General features: G+C 46.5%; 1 protein-coding gene across 1 annotated transcript in view; it reads right to left on the reverse strand.

Annotated features, from left to right (window-relative positions):
• The window catches only part of CTNNAL1 (catenin alpha like 1), an 852,902-nt gene that overhangs the window by 157,994 nt on the left and 674,415 nt on the right, over positions 1-20,493 (reverse strand). Inside the window, 1 exon segment of the mRNA XM_029589981.1 lies at positions 1,151-1,301. Coding sequence (XP_029445841.1) covers positions 1,151-1,301 — 151 coding nt within the window.

Genomic DNA, 20,493 nt, shown 5'->3' on the forward strand with positions numbered 1-20,493 from the left:
TAGCATTACCTTCACTGTACCACAGGGGGAGGGAAAGGAATATTTGGCACAGACAAGATACAGGAATGTTCCATAACATATCATTCTTCTGGTCTTAATGCTGTACAAATACCAATTAACTTACCAACCAAAGAAAAAATCCAAAGATTGTTCAGAGCCGGCAGACAGATTCCATCCAAGAGAAAGGACAGCAGTTTAAAAATCAAATAGCTAAATTCACTACGTTATAAAGTGGATAGAATTCAAGCTGACAGAACAGAATTAAGGAACAGAATCTGTTTCAGGAAGACTGGGCTAGTCAACATGTCAGACAGAATTGGTAAAGTGTTTTTTTTCTTTTTACAAGAAGGGTAAATTGAAAAAAATAAAACAAAATACAGAGATGAAAACTCATCTTATGTATTTCCTATGCTATGTATATGTATGTATATGTATATGTATATGTATATGCATACTATGCTATGTATATGTATTATCCTATGCTAAGTAGCTGTATATAGTGGACTCCATATTTATTTTGTTCTCTTGTATTTATAGAGGACTCCTTATTTACATTGTACACTTGTATATAATTATCCTCATCTATCTCTTTTATTTCTTATAGTCCCAGTTCATGAACCCTTGTTAATTGTAACTGCTTCTCTTCTCCATGTTTATCTATGTTTTTGGTTATATTTTTGCACCCCTGTTTTCTGTAAACCGACATGATGAGAACGAGTTCTTGAATGCCGGTATAAAAAAACCTTAAATAAATAAATAAATAAATCTTGGTCCTCGCTGTAAAACTATGTGGATCAAATAATTTACATTCTCATGGTCATCTACAGAAGATTAAAGGGAAACAAATATGGAGCTGGGCATGAAAATAATTTGAATTGTGTTCTTTTTTTACATACCTCAGTCTGATCATGCCAACTATTTTTCTTTCTGCAGTTCCCCACTCTTTTAGTTTCAGATTACATATTCCATTTTAATCTGCACCCAGAGTAAACATATTCTATATATACTTATAAATCTGACATCTATCTAAATAAAACAAAGTTTTAATTTCTATTTCTTAAATAAAAGAGCTCAGCAAGACAGAGAAACAAAAAGAACAAGGTCTTCACATTGGAAAATAGTTTTGATTTTCACAAGCAGTTTCTCTTACCTCGTCTTCCCTCAAACACATCATTGACTTCTCGCAGCAAAATAGACATGTCACTCAGCTGAGACTCCCAGGCCTCACAGAACACAGCCAGGTTTTCTTTGGCAATCTTACTAGATGGATGTAGTGCCAGTGTTTCTGCTGCTGAAATTATCTGAAGTGGAAAAAAAAATAACTCTACACGTCAATTCCATTGATCATCAAATAGCAACCTACGCATGTATTCACTAACCAAAGACAGTTACTCTTCCTATGGCATTTGGGAACTTAAATACCCACTGACTGGATCAGATCTAAAACTTTAGTGATGTTTTCCTACAATTTGAGTCACATCTTAAGACTGACTTCTGTTCACTGAACTTGTTAAATAAAATAAGTGACTAGGTCTCTGTCCTTCAACTTTGCAACAAGTAATATAGCGCCAAACACTTGTCTTCTGTAAAAATAATTTTTAAAAATGTATTTATCAACATCCAAAAAAATGTATGTACCTACATAATAAACAGATACCCAGGCCGTGATTTTTAAGTATCTAGTAGTAGCACCCCGAAAGAAGATGGACACATCAAATGAACTCTTCGGAAATAGAAAGCCACTGCTGGATAGCTCTGAATCAAGATCATATAAAGCAACATGAAGTCATAGGGAGGGGAGTTGGAAAAATTACTTACCTGATAATTTCATTTTCCTTAGTGTAGACAGATGGACTCAGGACCAATGGGTATAGTGTACTCCTGATAGAATTTGGGAGATGGAGTCAGATTTCAATCTGACATCAGCCTACATATACCTGTGCAGGAAGCTCTGCTCTTCAGTATTCTCCTTGAAAAGCAATTGTGGATATATGTGTGTTTTAACAACTTGATTAATTTGGCTAACTTGATTAACTTGGACTGGTTGAACTTATTTCCAACTGGAGACCGCCACTGCATTCAACCGAGAAACGCCGACACCCGGCAACTATGGGTGTCTTAAACTAGAGGTAAAGCCTGGCTTACCCGTGCTTGTCTTGCTCTCGGGGATTGCCACCTGAGGTTTCTGGATTTTGGGGCAGCCATGGGCGGGATGCTGAGTCCATCTGTCTACACTAAGGAAAACGAAATTATCAGGTAATTAATTTCTCCATTTCCTAGCATGTAGCAGATGGACTCAGGACCAACGGGATGTATAAAAGCTACTCCCGAACCAGGTGGGAGGCTGCCCGTGGCCCACTTAGTACTGCCCTTGCAAATGCTGTGTCCCCCTGGGCCTGAACATCCAGGTGGTAGAACCTCGACAAGGTGTGAATGGAGGTCCATGTCGCTGCCCGACAGATCTTGGCGGGTGACAGCATCTTGGTTTCTGCCCAGGATACTGCCTGGGCCCTTGTGGAATGGGCCTTGACTTGTATAGGTGCAGGCTTTCCTGCCTCCCTGTAGGCCGCCTTGATTACTTCTTTGATCCAGCGGGCTATGGTTGCCCGCGAGGCCGCTTCCCCTTGTTTCTTCCCGCTGTGAAGGACGAATAGGTGGTCCGTCTTTCGTACAGATTCTGATCTTTCCAGATATCAAACTAGGAGTCTGCCGACGTTAAGATGGCAAAGAAGGCGTGAGTCTTCCGAGTCCTTATGCTCGTCTGGAGATGGCAGTGCGATGGTTTGGTTTAGATGGAAATGAGAAACCACCTTTGGAAGGAAGGAGGGGACAGTGCGGAGCTGTATGGATCCCGGTGAGAATCTAAGAAACAGTTCCCGACAGGATAGTGCTTGAAGTTCGGAGATGCGACGGGCTGAACATATTGCCACTAGGAATGCAGTCTTCAAGGTCAGGAGCTGTAGTGACAGACCGCGTGTAGGTCTGAAGGAAGTTCCCACTAGGAAGTCTAGTACTAGATTGAGATTCCATAGGGGCACCGGCCACTTTAGTGGTGGTTGGATTTGCTTGACCCCTCTTAGGAAACGGGAAACGTCTGGATGGGACGATAGACTGATGCCATCCACTTTGGATCTGAAACAGGCCAGCGCAGCCACCTGAACCTCGATGGAATTGAGAGACAACCCCTTCTTCAAGCCGTCCTGCAGAAATTCCAGGATCATGGGGATTTTGACTGTCTGCGGAAGGATGTCGCAGTCCTCACACCAGGCTTCGAATATTCTCCATATTCGTATGTAAGTTAGAGACGTGGAAAACTTGCGTGCTCGGAGCAAGGTGTCAATCACTGTCCCAGAGTATCCGCTCTTCTTCAGGCGAGTCCTCTCAATGGCCAGACTGTAAGAGAGAATCGAGTTGGGTCTTCGTGGAGGATCGGTCCTTGCTGGAGCAGGTCCCTGTGTGGGGGTAGACACAGAAGGTTCCGCACCAGAAGTCTTCACATGTCTGCGTACCATGGCCTTCTTGGCCAGTCCAGGGCCACTAGAAGTACTAGCCCCCTGTGGTGCTCTATCTTGCAGATGATCCCACCCAGTAGCGGCCATGGGGGAAAGGCATACAGCAGGTCTTCCTGTAGCCAGGTCTGGATAATGGCGTCGATTCCTTGGGATTGTGGTTCTTGTCTGCGGCTGAATAACTTGGGAACTTGGGCATTGGACCGGGTTGCCAGAAGATCCATGGCTGGTGTTTCCCAGTGGTTTATTATCAACTGGAAGGCTATGGTCGACAGCATCCATTCTCATGGGTCTAGACTCTCTCTGCTGAGGTAATCCGCAGTGATGTTGTCTTTTCCTGCGATGTGGGTGGCTGAGATCCCTTGTAGGTTTGCTTCCGCCCACTCCATTAGGGAATCTATTTCCAGGGACACCTGTTGGCTTCTGGTTCCTCCTTGGCAGTTGATGTAGGCAACTGTTGTGGTGTTGTCCGACATGACTGACAGATTCGCCCCGGAGTCTGTGACTGAATCGAAGGCTTCCAGTTGGTTGATGTTCCATCCCGACTCTTCCTTGTCCCATTGCCCCTGGGCCGTCAGTTCCTGGCAGTGGGCTCCCCACACTCGTAGACTCGCATCTGTGGTGAGCAAGACCCAGGTCGGTGGGGATAGCCTTACTCCCTTGCTCAGATGGTCTTCTTGTAGCCACCATTGGAGCTGGGTCCGCACTTCTGCCGGTAGCTGGAGGCGAATGGAGTAGTTCTGGGACATTGGGTTCCATCGGGACAGTAGGGAATGTTGTAGTGGTCACATGTGGGCCCTTGCCCATGGGACGACTTCTAGTGTTGATGTCATGAGGCCGAGGACTTGGAGGTAGTCCCATACCTTGGGGCAAAAACAGGTCAACAGGTTTTGCAACTAGTCCATCAGTTTCCTTCTCCTCATAGGGGGAAGAACTACCTTGTCTTGTTTGGTGTCGAACCGGACTCCCAGGTATTCTAGTGATTGGGAGGGCTGCAGGCAGCTATTGGTTGTGTTGACGACCCACCCGAGAGATTCTTGACTCTGGTGGTCGCCTGGTGACTTTCCTCTGGAGATTTTGCCCTGATCAGCCAATCGTCCAGATATAGATGTACGAGGATTCCTTCTTTCTTCAGTGTCGCCGCCACTACAACCATGATTTTGGTGAACGTCCGAGGGGCAGTAGCTACTCCGAAGGTTAGTGCCCGGAACTGGTATTGATGGTCCAGTATAGCGAAGCATAGAAAGTGCTGATGGTCATGATGGACCGGGATGTGGAGATAGGCATCTGATCCAGAGAGGTCAGAAATTCTCCCGGCTGTACTGCCTTATGACAGAGTGTAGGGTTTCCATGCGGACGTGTGGTACCCTCAGGTAGCGATTGATGGACTTGAGGTCCAGGATGGGCAGGAACGTTCCCTCTTTCTTGGGGATGATAAAATAGATGGAATAGTGCCCAGTATTTTGTTGGTGCGTGGGCACCGGGGTTATCGCCCATAGGGCGAGTAGTTTTGTCAGTGTGGTTTCCACTGCCATCCGCTTGGAGGGGGAGTGGCACGGTGATTTCACAAATTTGTCTGGAGGGATACTGTGGAAGTCCAGGTAGTATCCCTCTCGAATGATGGTTAGGACCCACTTGTCTGACGTTATCTCGACTCATCTTTAGTAGAATAGGGCAAGTCTGCCCCCTATGGCTTCTTCCTGTGGATGGGTCTGTTGATTCTCATTGTGGGGTGCGGCTGGGCCCTGGACCTGAGCCAGCTCCCCTCTTGTGTCTGTTCCGAAAGGACTGACCTCTGCCTGCGGGACAAAGTGCTTGGTATGTGTTTTTGTATGGTCTAAAACGCTGGGATCCTCTGCCCTTGGATATTTGGGGAGAAGGGCATTGGTTTCTTTTGTTCCTGTCCTCCGGTAACTGAGGTACTGGGGATTCGCCCCATTTGTCGGCTACCTTCTCCAGTTCGCTTCCAAACAGGAGGGCTCCTTTAAAGGGCATTCTCGTGAGCTTCATCTTGGAAGTCACGTCGGCTGACCAACTTTGGAGCCAGAGTTGCCTTTTGGCTGCCACTATAGATGAGACGCCCCTGGCTGAGGTGAGCACCAGGTCGGAAGTCGCATCCGTGAGGAAGGATATTGCCGGTTCTAATGTTTCAACAGACGTGGTTGTGTTCCTGGACAGTGACAAGCAGGCACGTGTCACCATGGCGCAGCAGGCAGCGATCTGCAGGGTCATAGCTGTGACATCAAATGACTGTTTAAGGATGGATTCCTGACGTCTGTCCTGGGCATCCTTGAGTGCAGCTCCTCCTTAGACTGGAATAGCAGTGCGCTTTGAGACAGCGCAGACCATAACGTCCACTTTGGGGAACCCCAGGAGTTCTTTGGCTGAGGGTTCCAGGGGGTATAGGGTTTCTAGGGCCCATCCTCCTTTGAAGTTGGCCTCTGGGGCATTCCATTCCAGGTCAATCAGTTGTTGTATGGCCTGCAGCATTAGGAAATGGCATGAGGCCTGACGGAGCACGAAGAAAACAGGGTTCGTCTTTGGCTTCGCTGAGGTGCTTGCTGGGATGGCCAGCGTCTTCAGGCTCAGAGACACGAGATCTGATAACTCGTCTTTGGAGAAGAAACGCATCATGGTTCGGTATGGTTCTGTTCCTGGAGGGATTTCCCCTTCCTCCAGGGAATCTGGCTCTTCCTCCGAGGTGTCTGTGTCCCCTAAGGGGAGGCTTTTGTCTGAAGGAGGCACGTCTCGGGGAGGCTGCGAGGGGCCTGGAAGGTTTTGGTCTTCTAGTGGAGACTGTGGCTGTGTCACCGGTGGCACCGATTGTGCCTGGACAAAGGTTTGCAGCCCTTTGAAGAATTCCACCCAGGAAAAGGTTCCTGGGTCTATATTGAGTCCAGCGGCGTTCCCCGCGGAGCCCATCTGAGGAGGGGCCGAGCCGGAGATAGAGAGGTCCGGGGTACTATCATTGGTGGAGCCAGATTCCTCTAGTGGCAGAGGGGGGCCTTGCCTTGGTTCCCCTTGAGCCTCTTCGCACTGTAGGCACAGGGCAGCGGCCACTTCGGGTGGCAGGCTGGGCAGAGGGCTTGTCCCTTGGTTTTCTTGGCCGGCGGTGCCATGGTTTGTGAGCGTGGAGTGCCTTAAAAACTCGTCTGTGCGCGTAGGTGTGCACACTGGGAGGCTTAGTTGTGCATTCCGGGTGCGCCGGCGCTGTGTGTGCAGGTTGGTAGATGTGCACGCCGCTGTGCCCCCAGGCCTATTTGTGCGCCCAGCACCGTTGAATGTGCTGCTGTGCGCCTGGCACCATTGTGCATGCCACTGTGCACACAGGTAGTTTGTGCGCCCGGCTCGCCGCTGTGCACACGGCTCAGTTATGCGGACAGTAAGGCGTTCGGGGGGGGGGAAATGGCACCGACGACCACGTGGGGAAGATGGAGGCCCCCCCGGAGGTAGATGTAGTGTATTTGGATTTTCAGAAGGCGTTTGACAAAGTCCCTCATGAGAGGCTTCTACGAAAACTAAAAAGTCATGGGATAGGAGGCGATGTCCTTTTGTGGATTACAAACTGGTTAAAAGACAGGAAACAGAGAGTAGGACTAAATGGTCAATTTTCTCAGTGGAAAAGGGTAAACAGTGGAGTGCCTCAGGGATCTGTACTTGGACCGGTGCTTTTCAATATATATATCAATGATCTGGAAAGGAATACAATGAGTGACGTTATCAAATTTGCAGATGATACAAAATTATTCAGAGTAGTTAAATCACAAGCAGACTGTGATACATTACAGGAGGACCTTGCAAGACTGGAAGATTGGGCATCCAAATGGCAGATGAAATTTAATGTGGACAAGTGCAAGGTGTTGCATATAGGGAAAAATAACCCTAGCTGTAGTTACACGATGTTAGGTTCCATATTAGGAGCTACCACCCAAGAAAGAGATCTAGGCGTCATAGTAGATAATACATTGAAATCGTCAGCTCAGTGTGCTGCAGCAGTCAAAAAAGCAAATAAAATGTTAGGAATTATTAGGAAGGGAATGGTTAATAAAACGGAAAATGTCATAATGCCTCTATATCGCTCCATGGTGAGACCACACCTTGAATACTGTGTACAATTCTGGTCGCCGTATCTCAAAAAAGATATAGTTGCAATGGAGAAGGTACAGAGAAGGGCAACCAAAATGATAAAGGGGATGGAACAGCTCCCCTATGAGGAAAGGCTGAAGAGGTTAGGGCTGTTCAGCTTGGAGAAGAGACGGCTGAGGGGGGATATCATAGAGGTCTTTAAGATCATGAGAGGTCTTGAACGAGTAGATGTGACTCGGTTATTTACACTTTCGAATAATAGAAGGACTAGGGGGCATTCCATGAAGTTAGCAAGTAGCACATTTAAGACTAATCGGAGAAAATTCTTTTTCACTCAACGCACAATAAATCTCTGGAATTTGTTGCCAGAGGATGTGGTTAGTGCAGTTAGTGTAGCTGGGTTCAAAAAAGGTTTGGATAAGTTCTTGGAAGAGAAGTCCATTAACTGCTATTAATCAAGTTTACTTAGGGAATAGTCACTGCTATTAATTGCATCAGTAGCATGGGATCTTCTAGGTGTTTGGGTAATTGCCAGGTTCTTGTGGCCTGGTTTGGCCTCTGTTGGAAACAGGATGCTGGGCTTGATGGACCCTTGGTCTGATCCAGCATGGCAATTTCTTATGTTCTTATGTTCTTATGTCTCTACTTGGGAGGACCCTCACATCGGATCGGGGTCTAGCCCGAACGGGGCTGCTCAACCCGATAGAACAGATGCCTGAAGGACGATCTGTGTGGCTATCGAGCCTTGGAGACCGGAGACTAAGAAAGTTTTCTACCTTACCTTGTTTCAGCGCTTCCCGGTCTCGTGCCGAGCGGTCTCCGGCTGCGGGGGGAGAGGGAAAATGCCTTCACCGTTGCACTCGGTATTGCACCCGCTGCCTATCAGCCACTCTTGGGGCTAAGTCCATGCCGGGAACCGGCTACCGGAACAAGGCTAACCTCTGAGGGATCTCGGAAATCACCTCAGGAATTCTCGACTGGGGGAGGGACCCTTAGGTATCACCGCAGGAGAGCAGGGCTCGTCTTGTGGAGGTAAGATTTTTCTTTCTTCTTTGTTTTGGATTTTCTAATGCAGTGCAAGCGTGTGTAGGGTCCCAAACTGCTAAGGAGACGGAGAAATACTGAAGAGCAGAGCTTCCTGCACGGGTATATGTAGGCTGACGTCAGATTGAAATCGGACTCCATCTCCCAACTGCTATCAGGAGTACACTATACCCATTGGTCCTGAGTCCATCTGCTACACGCTAGGAAATTTATAATTTTACGAATAGGGCTAAAGTCTGTGTATGACATATACATGCAGACTTTAACCAGCATTTTCAAGGCAAACTTATGCACTTAAGTTCGCTTTGAAAATGCTTGCATAATTAGTCTGGTACATGCATAGATTAATTTGCATAAAGCTACACCTTCTTTTCAGAGGGTGCAACATATGTGGGTTAACTTCTGTGCATACTTTTTTTACGCTCAGAAAACCGAGTTTTATGCACTTAAGGGTAGAGTTTTAAAAAATACGCACACGCCTCCATGTGGGCACACTACCCAGCGCGCGCACATGGACGTGTGATTTTATAACATGTACACACTGGCGCACGCATGTTATAAAATTCAGAACGGCGTGCACAGAGGAGGGAGATTTGCCCAGTTTACATGCTGCGATGAGATCGGGCCTCCCTCAGTTCCCTCCCAGTCCGCTCCAATTAAGGAGCGGACTGGGAGGGAACTTTCCTACCTCCCTACCTACCCTCCCTCCCTCTTCCCCTCTCTTCCCCGACCCCTTGGAAGGTCCTACCTTTTAAAATTTTTGTTATTTCCGAACTTACGCCAGCTCCTGAATTGGCGTAAGTCATGTGCTCGGCAGGCTGCTGGCGCATGATCCCCTGGCACAGCGGCAAATGGCCACTGTACTGGCAGCTTCCAGCTCCGCCCCACCCCACCCATTGATAGAGGCCTAGCCCTTGTGCGTGTAATGGGGGTTATGTGCGTGGCCGGGCCTCTTTTAAAATGCTCGCACTGCACGCAAGGCCCAGCCACATGCGCAACCCCCATCTTCCCCGTGTGCAAGGGATTTAAAATTTAGCTATTACTGTATGTATAGGAGTTCCCACGCAGATGTTGCTTCGTGACCCTCCTTAGTCATACTTTATCAAAGCACAAGCATGGACGTGTGCTCATTCTCTCCAGATAATATTCTCTAGAATCTTAAAACCTTAACGTTTTTCTATCTGTTTTCTGCTTCTTTTGCCTTTTTCAGTTGCCTCACTGGGTCTGCAGCATCCACCCACAACAACACTTTTCAGTTCTTAAAACCTCAGGGGTCGATTTTAAAAGAGCAGCGCGAGCATCCATGTGCGTGCGATTCCCGGAGCGTGCACATGGACATGGCTATTTTATAACATACGAGCATTAGCATGCGCATGTTATAAAATATGGTTCCTGCTCGCGCATGTGCGGGTGAGTCAGGACATGCGCATGCAGGGGGGGAATTTTAGAAACCAATGTGCGGCAACACGATTAGGCCTTTCCCAGTTCCCTCCCTATACCCCTACCTAACCTTCCTACCTTTTCCACTCTCCTCCCCGACCCCTAACCCTTACCTACCTAGCCTATTTTTTTTTGTTTTATAAGTTATGCATGCCAGCTGGCTGCTGGTGCATGCTTCCCTGTTACAGGACCTAATGGCCACTATTCTCAGCCTGCCCCTCTCTGCCCAGACCATGCTCCTGACCCGCCCCTTTTCACTGGCCCGGCACTTCTGTGCGTATCGAAAATTCGGATATTAATGTTTTTCTATCTAATTTCTTCTGCTTTTGCCTTTTTCAGTTGCCTTACTGTCTCTGAGGCATCCACCCACAACAACACTTTTTAGTTCTATCAAAAAAAAAAAAATCAACAAACTTGCTTCCTCAACATGTCTGGCAAGAAGAAATCTACTATCAGCAACTTCAAGAGTTGCGTCTGTGGCAAGGTAATGTCCCTCACGGATGGTCATTTGTGTTTTTTATGCTTGGGGCCCATCACAATCAAACTGCTATGCCTGTAGATGGGATATCCATGTGGTTCTAACATTCCAGGGCCAGTAAAATTGAGGCATTGCATAAATCTTTTTGAAGTCGCAGCAAATCCTCTTCCTGCAGAGCAACATTGTCTGCCTCGCTAGGTAAGAATTTGAGCAGGAGCTCCTCCAAAACTCCCTCACTGACACAGGTTGAAGCCGCGGGGTTGAGTGAAATCAGCCATCCTGCATCAAAGACCATGTGGCGTCACTCTCTGGAGCCTGCATCAAAAAAAGCATATGGCCTCAAAGCATGCTGCATCAGCACGACACATGAGCATTGTCGATGCAGCAGGCATTGGTACCATTGGATCAAGACACAACAGTGCACTTTACGCATGACACATTGATGCACTCTGGTTCAGAACTCTTGACACAGTGCACTGGTGCATTTGATGCATATCTCACTGGTGCTCGCGACACATGACCTACCATTGCAGTTGATGCATGGCCCCCAGGTACATTCAACACATGGTGCATCGAAGCCCTTGGTGCATAAGGCCTGAGCTACATCGATGCACTTGTATCCATTGACACATAGCATCATAACAAGTGGAACCATCTCAATCTCTTGATGCATGCTTCGAAAAAGCATTCCAGCTCTGCATTAGCATCATTGACGCACCTTAAAGGAGGCCCCTCAAAGCATTCGAAGAAGCATTTCACAGTGCCTTCCAAGCATTTGACTCCATCGAAGCATTAGTCTTCCCTATGGCCAAATTCAATACATCCAGCTTCAGAGCAGATTCTTCATGCTGCTGTACCTGCATAGCTCACTGGTGCAGCATGCAAAAGCAGACTTGTTATCTCTGATCCCTCCAATTACAAGAGCCCTCACTTCTTCATGAATGCTGGTGAAGGGCTTCCATTTAGAGGCACCAGAGCTGGTATGCTCTATGCTCAAACCTCCAACAGACCTCTTATTGTTGAACATGAGCCCATTCTTTTTTCTCAAGAGGATGTTCCACCTCTCACACTAGGTCAGAGGACAACGTCTGTCACTCAACCAGATTGCAGATATGGTGAAGAATTTCTTTACTTCTCTGAATCTAGAGACAGAAGAACTTTCCAGCCTCTTCTCTCCACCTTCACTATAGTGAACCCTCGACCAGAGTCCCAGTTTTGCCTATGGTTTTTCATCATCCTACTCAAATGTAGGATTTAGAGGTGACAGATCATGCTGCTCTCCCTCTTTGACAAGAGAAGAGCCTTCTCTGTTGTCTTCTTTGTCACTGGGGTCCTGGATCAGTGAACCCTTGCTATTAGGTTCAGACGAGTGTTCTACAATTATTCCTTCTGACCCATGCTGGATCCTCCTGATCATACTTCCCCTCCAGAAGACCTTACCTATTCAAAACTGGTAGAGAAGATGGGAAAGACAACAACGTTCACAAGGATAAAGACCCTCAATCGGAAGTCTTCAATCTTGTCCACATATTGGACACAACCACAACATTCTGAACCTGTTACAGATGAGAATGTAGAAGACTCCTATTTCTGGCGTTCCTACAGCCAAAAAATAGACCTCAAGTACAGAATACAGAAATCACTGGGCTTCAGAGTCGTCCAACTTCCTCACCAGTCCATAGTTGAGTCTGCACTAAAAAGGGCGAAAAGCACAAGAATTAATTCCAATTCGCCTCCAGCAAAGACCATAGGATATTAGATAATTTTGGAAAGAAAATATTTCAGAGCTCCATGCTTACTGCTCATATCACCATTTTTATATGGTATAATATCTCCGTGATTGCATTAAAAAACTAAAGGGTTTTCTACAACTTGTTAATGGCTACATGAATTGCTCCAGCCATTGTTGGATGTGGAAGAATGCATAAGACACCTTGTATGTTCTTTGTATGAATTCTTTGATTCTGTCTCAGATACATCAGCAGCCTCCATCTGAGCTCACTGTATGGCATGGCTTAGAGCCAGTAGCATCCATGAAGACATGCATGAAAAGTTAGTGGACCTCCCTTGTCTGGGGACAACTTATTTGACAAAAAGCTCAGAGAAGCAGTCACTCAAATAAAGGCACAGAATGTAGCCATTCAATCCCTTTCAATGGCGCCTGAACATCCTTCCTCATCTAGACACTTCTTCAGAGATGCCCATTCCATCCTTTTCAATAGCATTGTCTCCCGCCTCTTTTGACTCAATAGCAACAACTCAGCCAGAGTGAGCACTATCAACTCAAGACGACAACAGACCCAGCCTAATCTTGGACTCAATTTTTGAATTCTCCAATTACTCAACAGTCCTCCATCCACATGGGGGGGTGGGGGGTGCAGAGCAGAATCCAGGCCTTCTTTGGATTTGTGGTGCCAGATAAGAACATAAGAACATGCCATACTGGGTCAGACCAAGGGTCCATCAAGCCCAGCATCCTGTTTCCAACAATGGCCAATCCAGGCCATAAGAACCTGGCAAGTACCCAAAAACTAAGTCTATCCCATGCTACTGTTGCTAGTAACAGCAGTGGCTATTTTCTAAGTCAACTTAATTAATAACAGGTAATGAACTTCTTCAAGAACTTATCCAATCCTTTTTTAAACACAGCTACACTAACTGCACTAACCACATCACCTTGCACTTATCCACATTAAATTTCATCTGCCATTTCAATGCCCAATTTTCCAGTCTCACAAGGTCTTCCTTAATTTATCACAATCCTCTTGTGAATGAACTACTCTGAATAATTTTGTATCATCTGCAAATTTGATAACCAAGGACTGCTGGATCCTTACAATCTTGGAGTCTGGATACCATTTGTGTTTCTCCCAGCTAGCATCCCTTATACACTGCTCAACTCTCAATCCACATCCATCTTCCCAGACACAAATTCAACTAGTAATGCAGACGCTCCTTCAATAATGAGCAATAGAGTCAGGCCCAGTGTCCAGACATGGACATGGTTTCTACTCTCGATATTTCCAGCATCCCCAAGAAATCAGGCAGATTGAGTTCATTCAGGATTTGAGAATCCTGAAAACACAACTATAATGACAGAAATTCAAAATAAATTCACTCAGCATGATCCTTCCCTATATCCAGAAGGGAGAATGGATGTGTGCTCTCGATCTGAAAGATGCATATGTTCATACACTCATCCATCCTTCTCATGGCGCTTACCTTCAGATGGATTCTTACCATTATCAATACAAAGTGCTCTCATTTGGCCTATCAGCAGCTCCGAGTCTTCACCAAATGATTACGTTTTACCGTAGCTAGACAACTGGCTAGTCATAGCAACATCTTAGGAAGGTGTGTTGCTCTCCCTATGCAAAAGAATTGGGGTTTCTGATGAACTTGAAGAAGTCAAATTTAGTTCTGACTCAGCAGATAAAATTCATCAGAGTGTGGATAGATTTGCTACAAGAAAAGGCATGATTTCAACTGCTACACAGCCTCATTGTACCCTGACTATGACACCTTCCTGCTAGCAGAAGTCTCCTCATAACTCCGTTCCATGCTTTCTACATCAGCTCCTCACAGCTCATCCAGTTCAGCCTGTGGTGCAGCCTCCTAGTCACCAGGAGTCCTTGGTGAACCTTGTCTCCAGTCTCACCAAGCTCTTCTTCCTTGCCTGCACCACACCCAAGCCTCAGCCCTACATAACTCTGTCTGTTCCTTGTTTTGATATCTTTGCATTTTGTCTGCCTTAGCTCCTTGCCTTGCGGCGTCTGGACCTTCTTGCTCCTTGCTCTGCAGCCTTCACAGGCCTTGTGCCTTGCCTTAGCCCTGTGACCTTCTCAGGCCTTTTGCCTAGTCTTAGCCTTGTGGCCTTCTGCCTTACCTTAGCCCCATGGCCTTCTCAGATCTTCTGCCTAGCCTAGCTCTGTGGCCTGCTCAGGCCTTCTGTCTTGCCTATAGCCTTTGGGCCCCTGATTTCTTCTTGTCTATCTAGCCTTCAAGGATTTATGTTCAGTGTTTTTTGTTCTGTATGTCCTGTCATTTTTCTGTCTTGCCTGCACTCTAGTCCCAGTTCCAGGACTTGTTTGCACTCCAGCAACAGTTGCAGTCTTTACCTGCACTCAAGATCATGTTCCAGTCCTTGTTTGCACCCAAAATGTGTTCCAGTACTTACTAGCACTCTGCACCAGTATCAGCTCCCGCCCTTGCCAGCATTCACCAAGATGCACCAGTGCCTCCACAAAGCACCATTTTCTTCCAGTCCCCAAAGGCTCAATCTGCAGGGGAGGGGGCTGGCTAGGTGGAAGAGTGGCCCTAGTCCTGACCTACCATCTTGTGGCACTCCCCAGGTTTTGTTCTCTCACTCCAGACCAGCCAGCTCTAACACCATCAGATGAAGTGAGCACCATGAGATCATTCATTTTCATGCTGTTCACTGCTCAGTACTTGACAGTCTGACACATTATCTCTTGTTGCCTTAGCTTATATGGTTGTGACCATACACATGGTCCCATTTACCCATCTTCACATCCGCTGCTTGCAGTAGGATCTGCACACTCAATGGGATTAGCTAACAGCTGCTGTCAGTGATAATAGGGGTCTCAGGAGAAATGAAATGAGAATTGAACTGGTGGTAAAATCCCCAAATGCTTCAAGATGGAGCTCCATTTCATGCTCTTCCCCATCAAGTAACCCCATTGATGGAAACCTTCACAAAAGGCTGGGGTGTCCACACAAAAACCTTTTGGACTCAAGACACTTGGTTGCTTGAGGAAAGTCATTATCAGATCAATCAGCTGGAACTAAGAGTGTTCCTATATGCTCTGAAAATGCAGCCCCAGATAAATGAACAACATCTATTTCAAGGAAAAAACATCTTGATTCAAACTGACAATTAAGTTACAATGTTTTACAGCAATAAACAGGGAGGAACAGGATCAGGACCCTCTGCCAGGAAGTGTTAAAGATTTGGCAGTGGGTGATCAAGAATCAAACTCTTCTCCCGTATCAGCTAGGGAGACTGTTATAGGGGGGGGGGGGAGGCGGGGGAAAAACAAGAAAAGAATGGCAAGACACTGGATGTGAAAGCTTTATTGTACATTTAAGTGTTTTGTATTCAATGCAAATATGGCTATGTTATTGTTCTGGTTGCCAATAAAATATAAATAAAAAAAAAAAAAAGAATCAAACTCTTCTACAGGCCACATCTTCCAGTTATATCCAACATGCTGGCAGATTACATCAGCTGGGTCTTTCGCCCACAATAATGGTCTCTCCAACAATTCACAGTTGACAGGCTATTTGACTTATAGGGTCTGCCATCAGTTGACCTATTCGCATTGGAGCATAAAAAAATAGCATGACCAATTTTGCTCAGTTCTATCCAGCAGTTTCAAGTTAGCTCAGAATGCTTTCCTGCTTGATTGGAGAACAAACCTCATGTAATCTTTTACTTCCAATACCACTGATCATAAAAACAGTATAGAAGCTCCTATACGACTGCACACACTTGATCTTCATAGCTCCAATGCAAATGTGGTTTCTGTAGTTCATACAACTCTCCAGCAGTCCTCCAATACAACTTGGGGCAGACCCTACCATGCTAACTCAGGACGAAGGAATGCTGTATCATCCGCATCTTCCATCCTTCAACCTGATGTTGCGCGTCCCGCTCGCACCCGACGCTTCCTCCACGCCAGCCAGTCCCGGGTCAGCCTCCCTTGCATCTGCCGCCATTTCCACTCGGCCACGGTGTTCCACGGCGGCATTCCCCGATGCTTCACCTCCCGGCTCCAGCCAGGCCTCACAGCGGGGCTCGGCATCCTCCGTGGCATCGGCCCCGCCCCTAGGCGTGCAAGGACTGACCGCCCCCTTATAGGGCCAAGGGCAGGTCCCAGCTCTGCAGCGCACCCAAATTGATCCCTATATAAAAGTAAGTGCCTCACATCACTTCCTTGCCTTGGCAATCGGGTCATTCGCCTAGTGATAGCAAGTTTGCCTTCCTGTGTTCCAGTCTCTCTCTGTTCCAGTGTCTCCAGTTCCAGCGCTTCCTGCTTCTTCGTCTCTCCATCCCTGGTAGTACCCTTCGGACTGATCTCATGGTACTGACCTTTGCCTGTTCTTCACTACTCCATGATTGCTGCCCGACCTGACCGCTGCTTGGAACTCTGACCATTCTCTGATTGCTGCCCGCCCTGACCTCAGCCTGGAACACCGACTACTCTCTGATTGCTGCCTGACCTGATCTCTGCCTGGAACACCGGACTACTCTCATCTGCTACCTGGAACTCAACCTCCTGCTTGACTCGTCTTGATTCTCGCTATACACTCGGACACTCTATTCTGGCCTCCTGCGACCTCTGGACTTCCTTATCTGAACACCGAACGCACACCCTTGTTTGCTGTGGGCACTCCCTTGAACTTTCTCTCTAAGAGACCCTGCGAGGCCCACCTAAGACCAGGTTGCCCGGGTAACCAAGGGCTCAACTTTAGGGAACCCCGGGGTGCTATTGGTGAAGCTCCAGCTAGCCTCTGTCTCCTCCTGTGCTCCGCCTCCTGGTGGCAGGCGCTCTCCAGATCCAACCGGAGGGCCGTACCAATCCCGAACCAGGCCAAGGGTCCACTCCCAGCGCAACACCTGATGGCATGGATGTTGAACGTTCAATAATCACAGATCTCTCTTTGCCCAGAAAGATTGAAGATATAGTGGTTTCAGCTAGGAAAAAGTCAACTAGGTGAAACTATGCTTTTAAATGGAATAACTATTCCAGGTGATGTCAGCAAAATACCTTGGATCCATTCTCTTGCAAACCCGAGCATTTGTTATCCTACTTGTTCTTCCTTTCTGACTTAGTCCTTACTATGTCTTCCATAAGAGAACATCTCAGCGACTTATGTCACAATATACTGTCTTTTCTTAATTAATGAAGCTGCCCTTTGAACCGTTAGAAAACAGCTTTTCTTATGTTCTTGATGTAGAAAGTAGTTTTCCTGGTAGTAGTAACTTCAGCTAAAAGAGTCAATGAACGTCAAGCTTTTGTTCATTACTCACCCAAAAGTGGTTTTGGCCTTCTATATCAATTAGTCTATGGTACCATCCTACCTTCTTTCCATGACTTTATGCATATGAAAGGTGAGAAGACCTTTCCAATGTTAGACTGCAAAAGAGACCTGGTCTACTAGAAGAAAAGAACTCAGCCACATCATCAAACCTTGCGGTCTGTTTCATACGACCCTAACAGAGTTGGAGTAGTGGTTGCCAAATATATTTTATCCATTTGGATAGAGGAGTGCATTCAGCACTACTATACTTCAGCAGGTTTGCAAAACAGACATTATCAAAGCTCATCAAGTGAGAGCTATGGCCTCTTCAATTGCCCATGTGTGAAAAGTACAACTTGAAGACATCTGCAAAGCTGCAATATAGTGATCAGTTCACACCTTTATGACCTATTATGCCTAGACAATCTCTCAAGAGCTGCAGGAAATTCAGGCAAGCAGTTTTTCGCAATCTCACAGTAGTCTACTCTCCACGGTGGAGTCTGGGTTGCTTACTCAGTAAATACTCTGCTGCAACTCTCAGCTTGGGTCTCTCTACATCTGATAGCTAATTCAGACTGTGAGATAATAGCTGAAATTAAAAAAAAACCACATTAATTTGGCCACAAATTCAATTACCCCAGTATTGACTGGGTCAATATCTCATTGGGATATGCTAGAGAGGTTAAGTTTATAGATGCCATAAATGACTGCTTCATGGAGCAGCTGGTTCAAGAACCAGAGGGGCAGATATGAATCTAGTCCTCAATAGGACACATGACCTGGTGCGAGGGTTTTTTTTGTGGAGGAGCCACTAAGCAATAGCAATCATAATGCCATCATACTTGACATAATCACTGGAGGGAGGACATTAAGTCAAACTACTACAGTAGCATATAACTTTATGATGAAATGAGGAAATTAGTTAGAAAAAACTAAAGGAACGGTTGCAAGGGTTAAAAATGTGCATGAGGCATGGACATTTTGGAAGATAATATAAAACACATTTCATGCATTAAAAAATGTCAAAGGAAGACAAAATGACTTCCAGTGTCATTTAATGATGAGTTAAAGGAGGCAATTAAAGCTAAAAGGGTATTGTTTACAAAAATGGAAAGCTGATCCAAATGATGAAAATAGGTAAGAACATAAGCATTCACAAGTTAAATGTAAAATAATAGTTAGACAGGTCAAGACAAACTAAGAAAAAGACTGCCAGTGAAGCAAAAACTAATAAAAACTTCTTCAAATACATTCAAAGCAAAAAGCCTATGAGGGAGTCAATTGGGCCACTAGATGACCAAAGGGCAAATGGGAGGATGAGGAAATAGCAGAAAAGGAGGAAAAGGAAATTGCAGAAAATCTGAATGAAATCTTTGCCTCTCTCTTTATGGAGGAGGATGTTGGTAACATACCCAAATCTGAAACATTCTTTAATAGTGGAGGATTCTGAGCAACTAAAACAAATATCTGTGACAGTGGAGGATGTAATAAATCATATTGATAAACTAAAGCATAAGAAATCACCAGGACTGGATGGCATTCATTCCAGAGTTCTAAAAGAACTAAAACATGAAATTGCTAACCTGTTACTAGTAATCTGTAACTATCCTTAAAAACAGCTACAATTCTTGAAGATTGGAAGATCAAGATTTCTAAACAGGGCTCCAGAAGTTATATAGGAAACTATGGATCAGCGAGCAAAATGCTAGACAAAATGGTAGAAGCCATTCTAAAAAACAAAATCACTGGTCTTATATATAGACATGACTTAATGGAGAAGAGTCAATATAGTTTCTGTATTGGAAAGTCTTGCCTTAACAATCTTTTAGATTTTTTTGAAGGTGTAAATAAACATGTAGATAAAGGTGAGCCAGTTGATACAGTGTATTTGGATTTTCAGAAGGAATCTGACAAAATCCCCATGAGAGACTCCTCAGGAAATTACAAAGTGAAGGGACAAGAGACACTGTCCTATTGTGGTTAGAGTTGCATGTCCCAGCCACACTGATGCCACGGCCGGGCCTGCTCACCTCAGACTCCCCTCCGCGAGGCCTGGTCCATCCCCTCTCGCGGCTGCAGCCAGCCCCCAGCGCCTGCGGCATTCCATGACGTCTCCAGGTCCCTTGGGGCCTTCTACCTCGCACTGCTCCTCACGGCGGGGCTCAGCGTCTTCGCCCCTAGGCACGCCCCTAGGCACGGACCCTAGGGGCGTGCCTAGGGTCCGCCCCTAGGCACGTGCGCGGATCACCCGGTCCTTTAAAGGGCCAAGCGCGGGAAACTCCTCCGCGGGGCGCAACGATGATGTCACTTGAGCCCTGCATAAAAAGCAGGGCTCAGTCTCCAGTTCCTTGCCTTAGCAAACGGGTCGTCTCATTTGTGAGAAGCTAGTTGCCATCCTGTGTTCCTGCGTCTGTGTTCCCGTGGTCCTCCCTGTGTACCAGCGTCTGTTCCTGATTCCTGCTCCGCTTCCCAGATTGTACCTTCTCGGACTGATTCATGGTACTGACCTCGGCTTGCCTCTGACCACGTTTGGACTGATACCTGGTATTGACCTCTGCTTGCCACTGACCACGTTTGGACTGATACCTGGTATTGACCTCTGCTTGCCACCGACCACACTCGGACTGATACCTGGAACTGACCCTTGCTTTGGCTGACCACCCTCAGATGGATATCCTGGCTTTGACCCTTGTGCTTCACTTGGACACTCTCTTCGCTTCCCCTGTGACCACCAGGTCTGCCTGCTCTGATGCTGCATGCGGCCATCTACAAGCTAGACCACTAGGCGCTGCCTATCCTGTCCAGAGGATCTTCAGCTCCCTTCCAGTGGTCTCCGGCACACTCTGTTCTGGTCTAGCTCAAGTAATCTCTACTAGCCATGCACCCTTGCTC

This window comes from Rhinatrema bivittatum, chromosome 2 (assembly GCF_901001135.1).
Source record: "Rhinatrema bivittatum chromosome 2, aRhiBiv1.1, whole genome shotgun sequence".
Classification (NCBI taxonomy): domain Eukaryota; kingdom Metazoa; phylum Chordata; class Amphibia; order Gymnophiona; family Rhinatrematidae; genus Rhinatrema; species Rhinatrema bivittatum.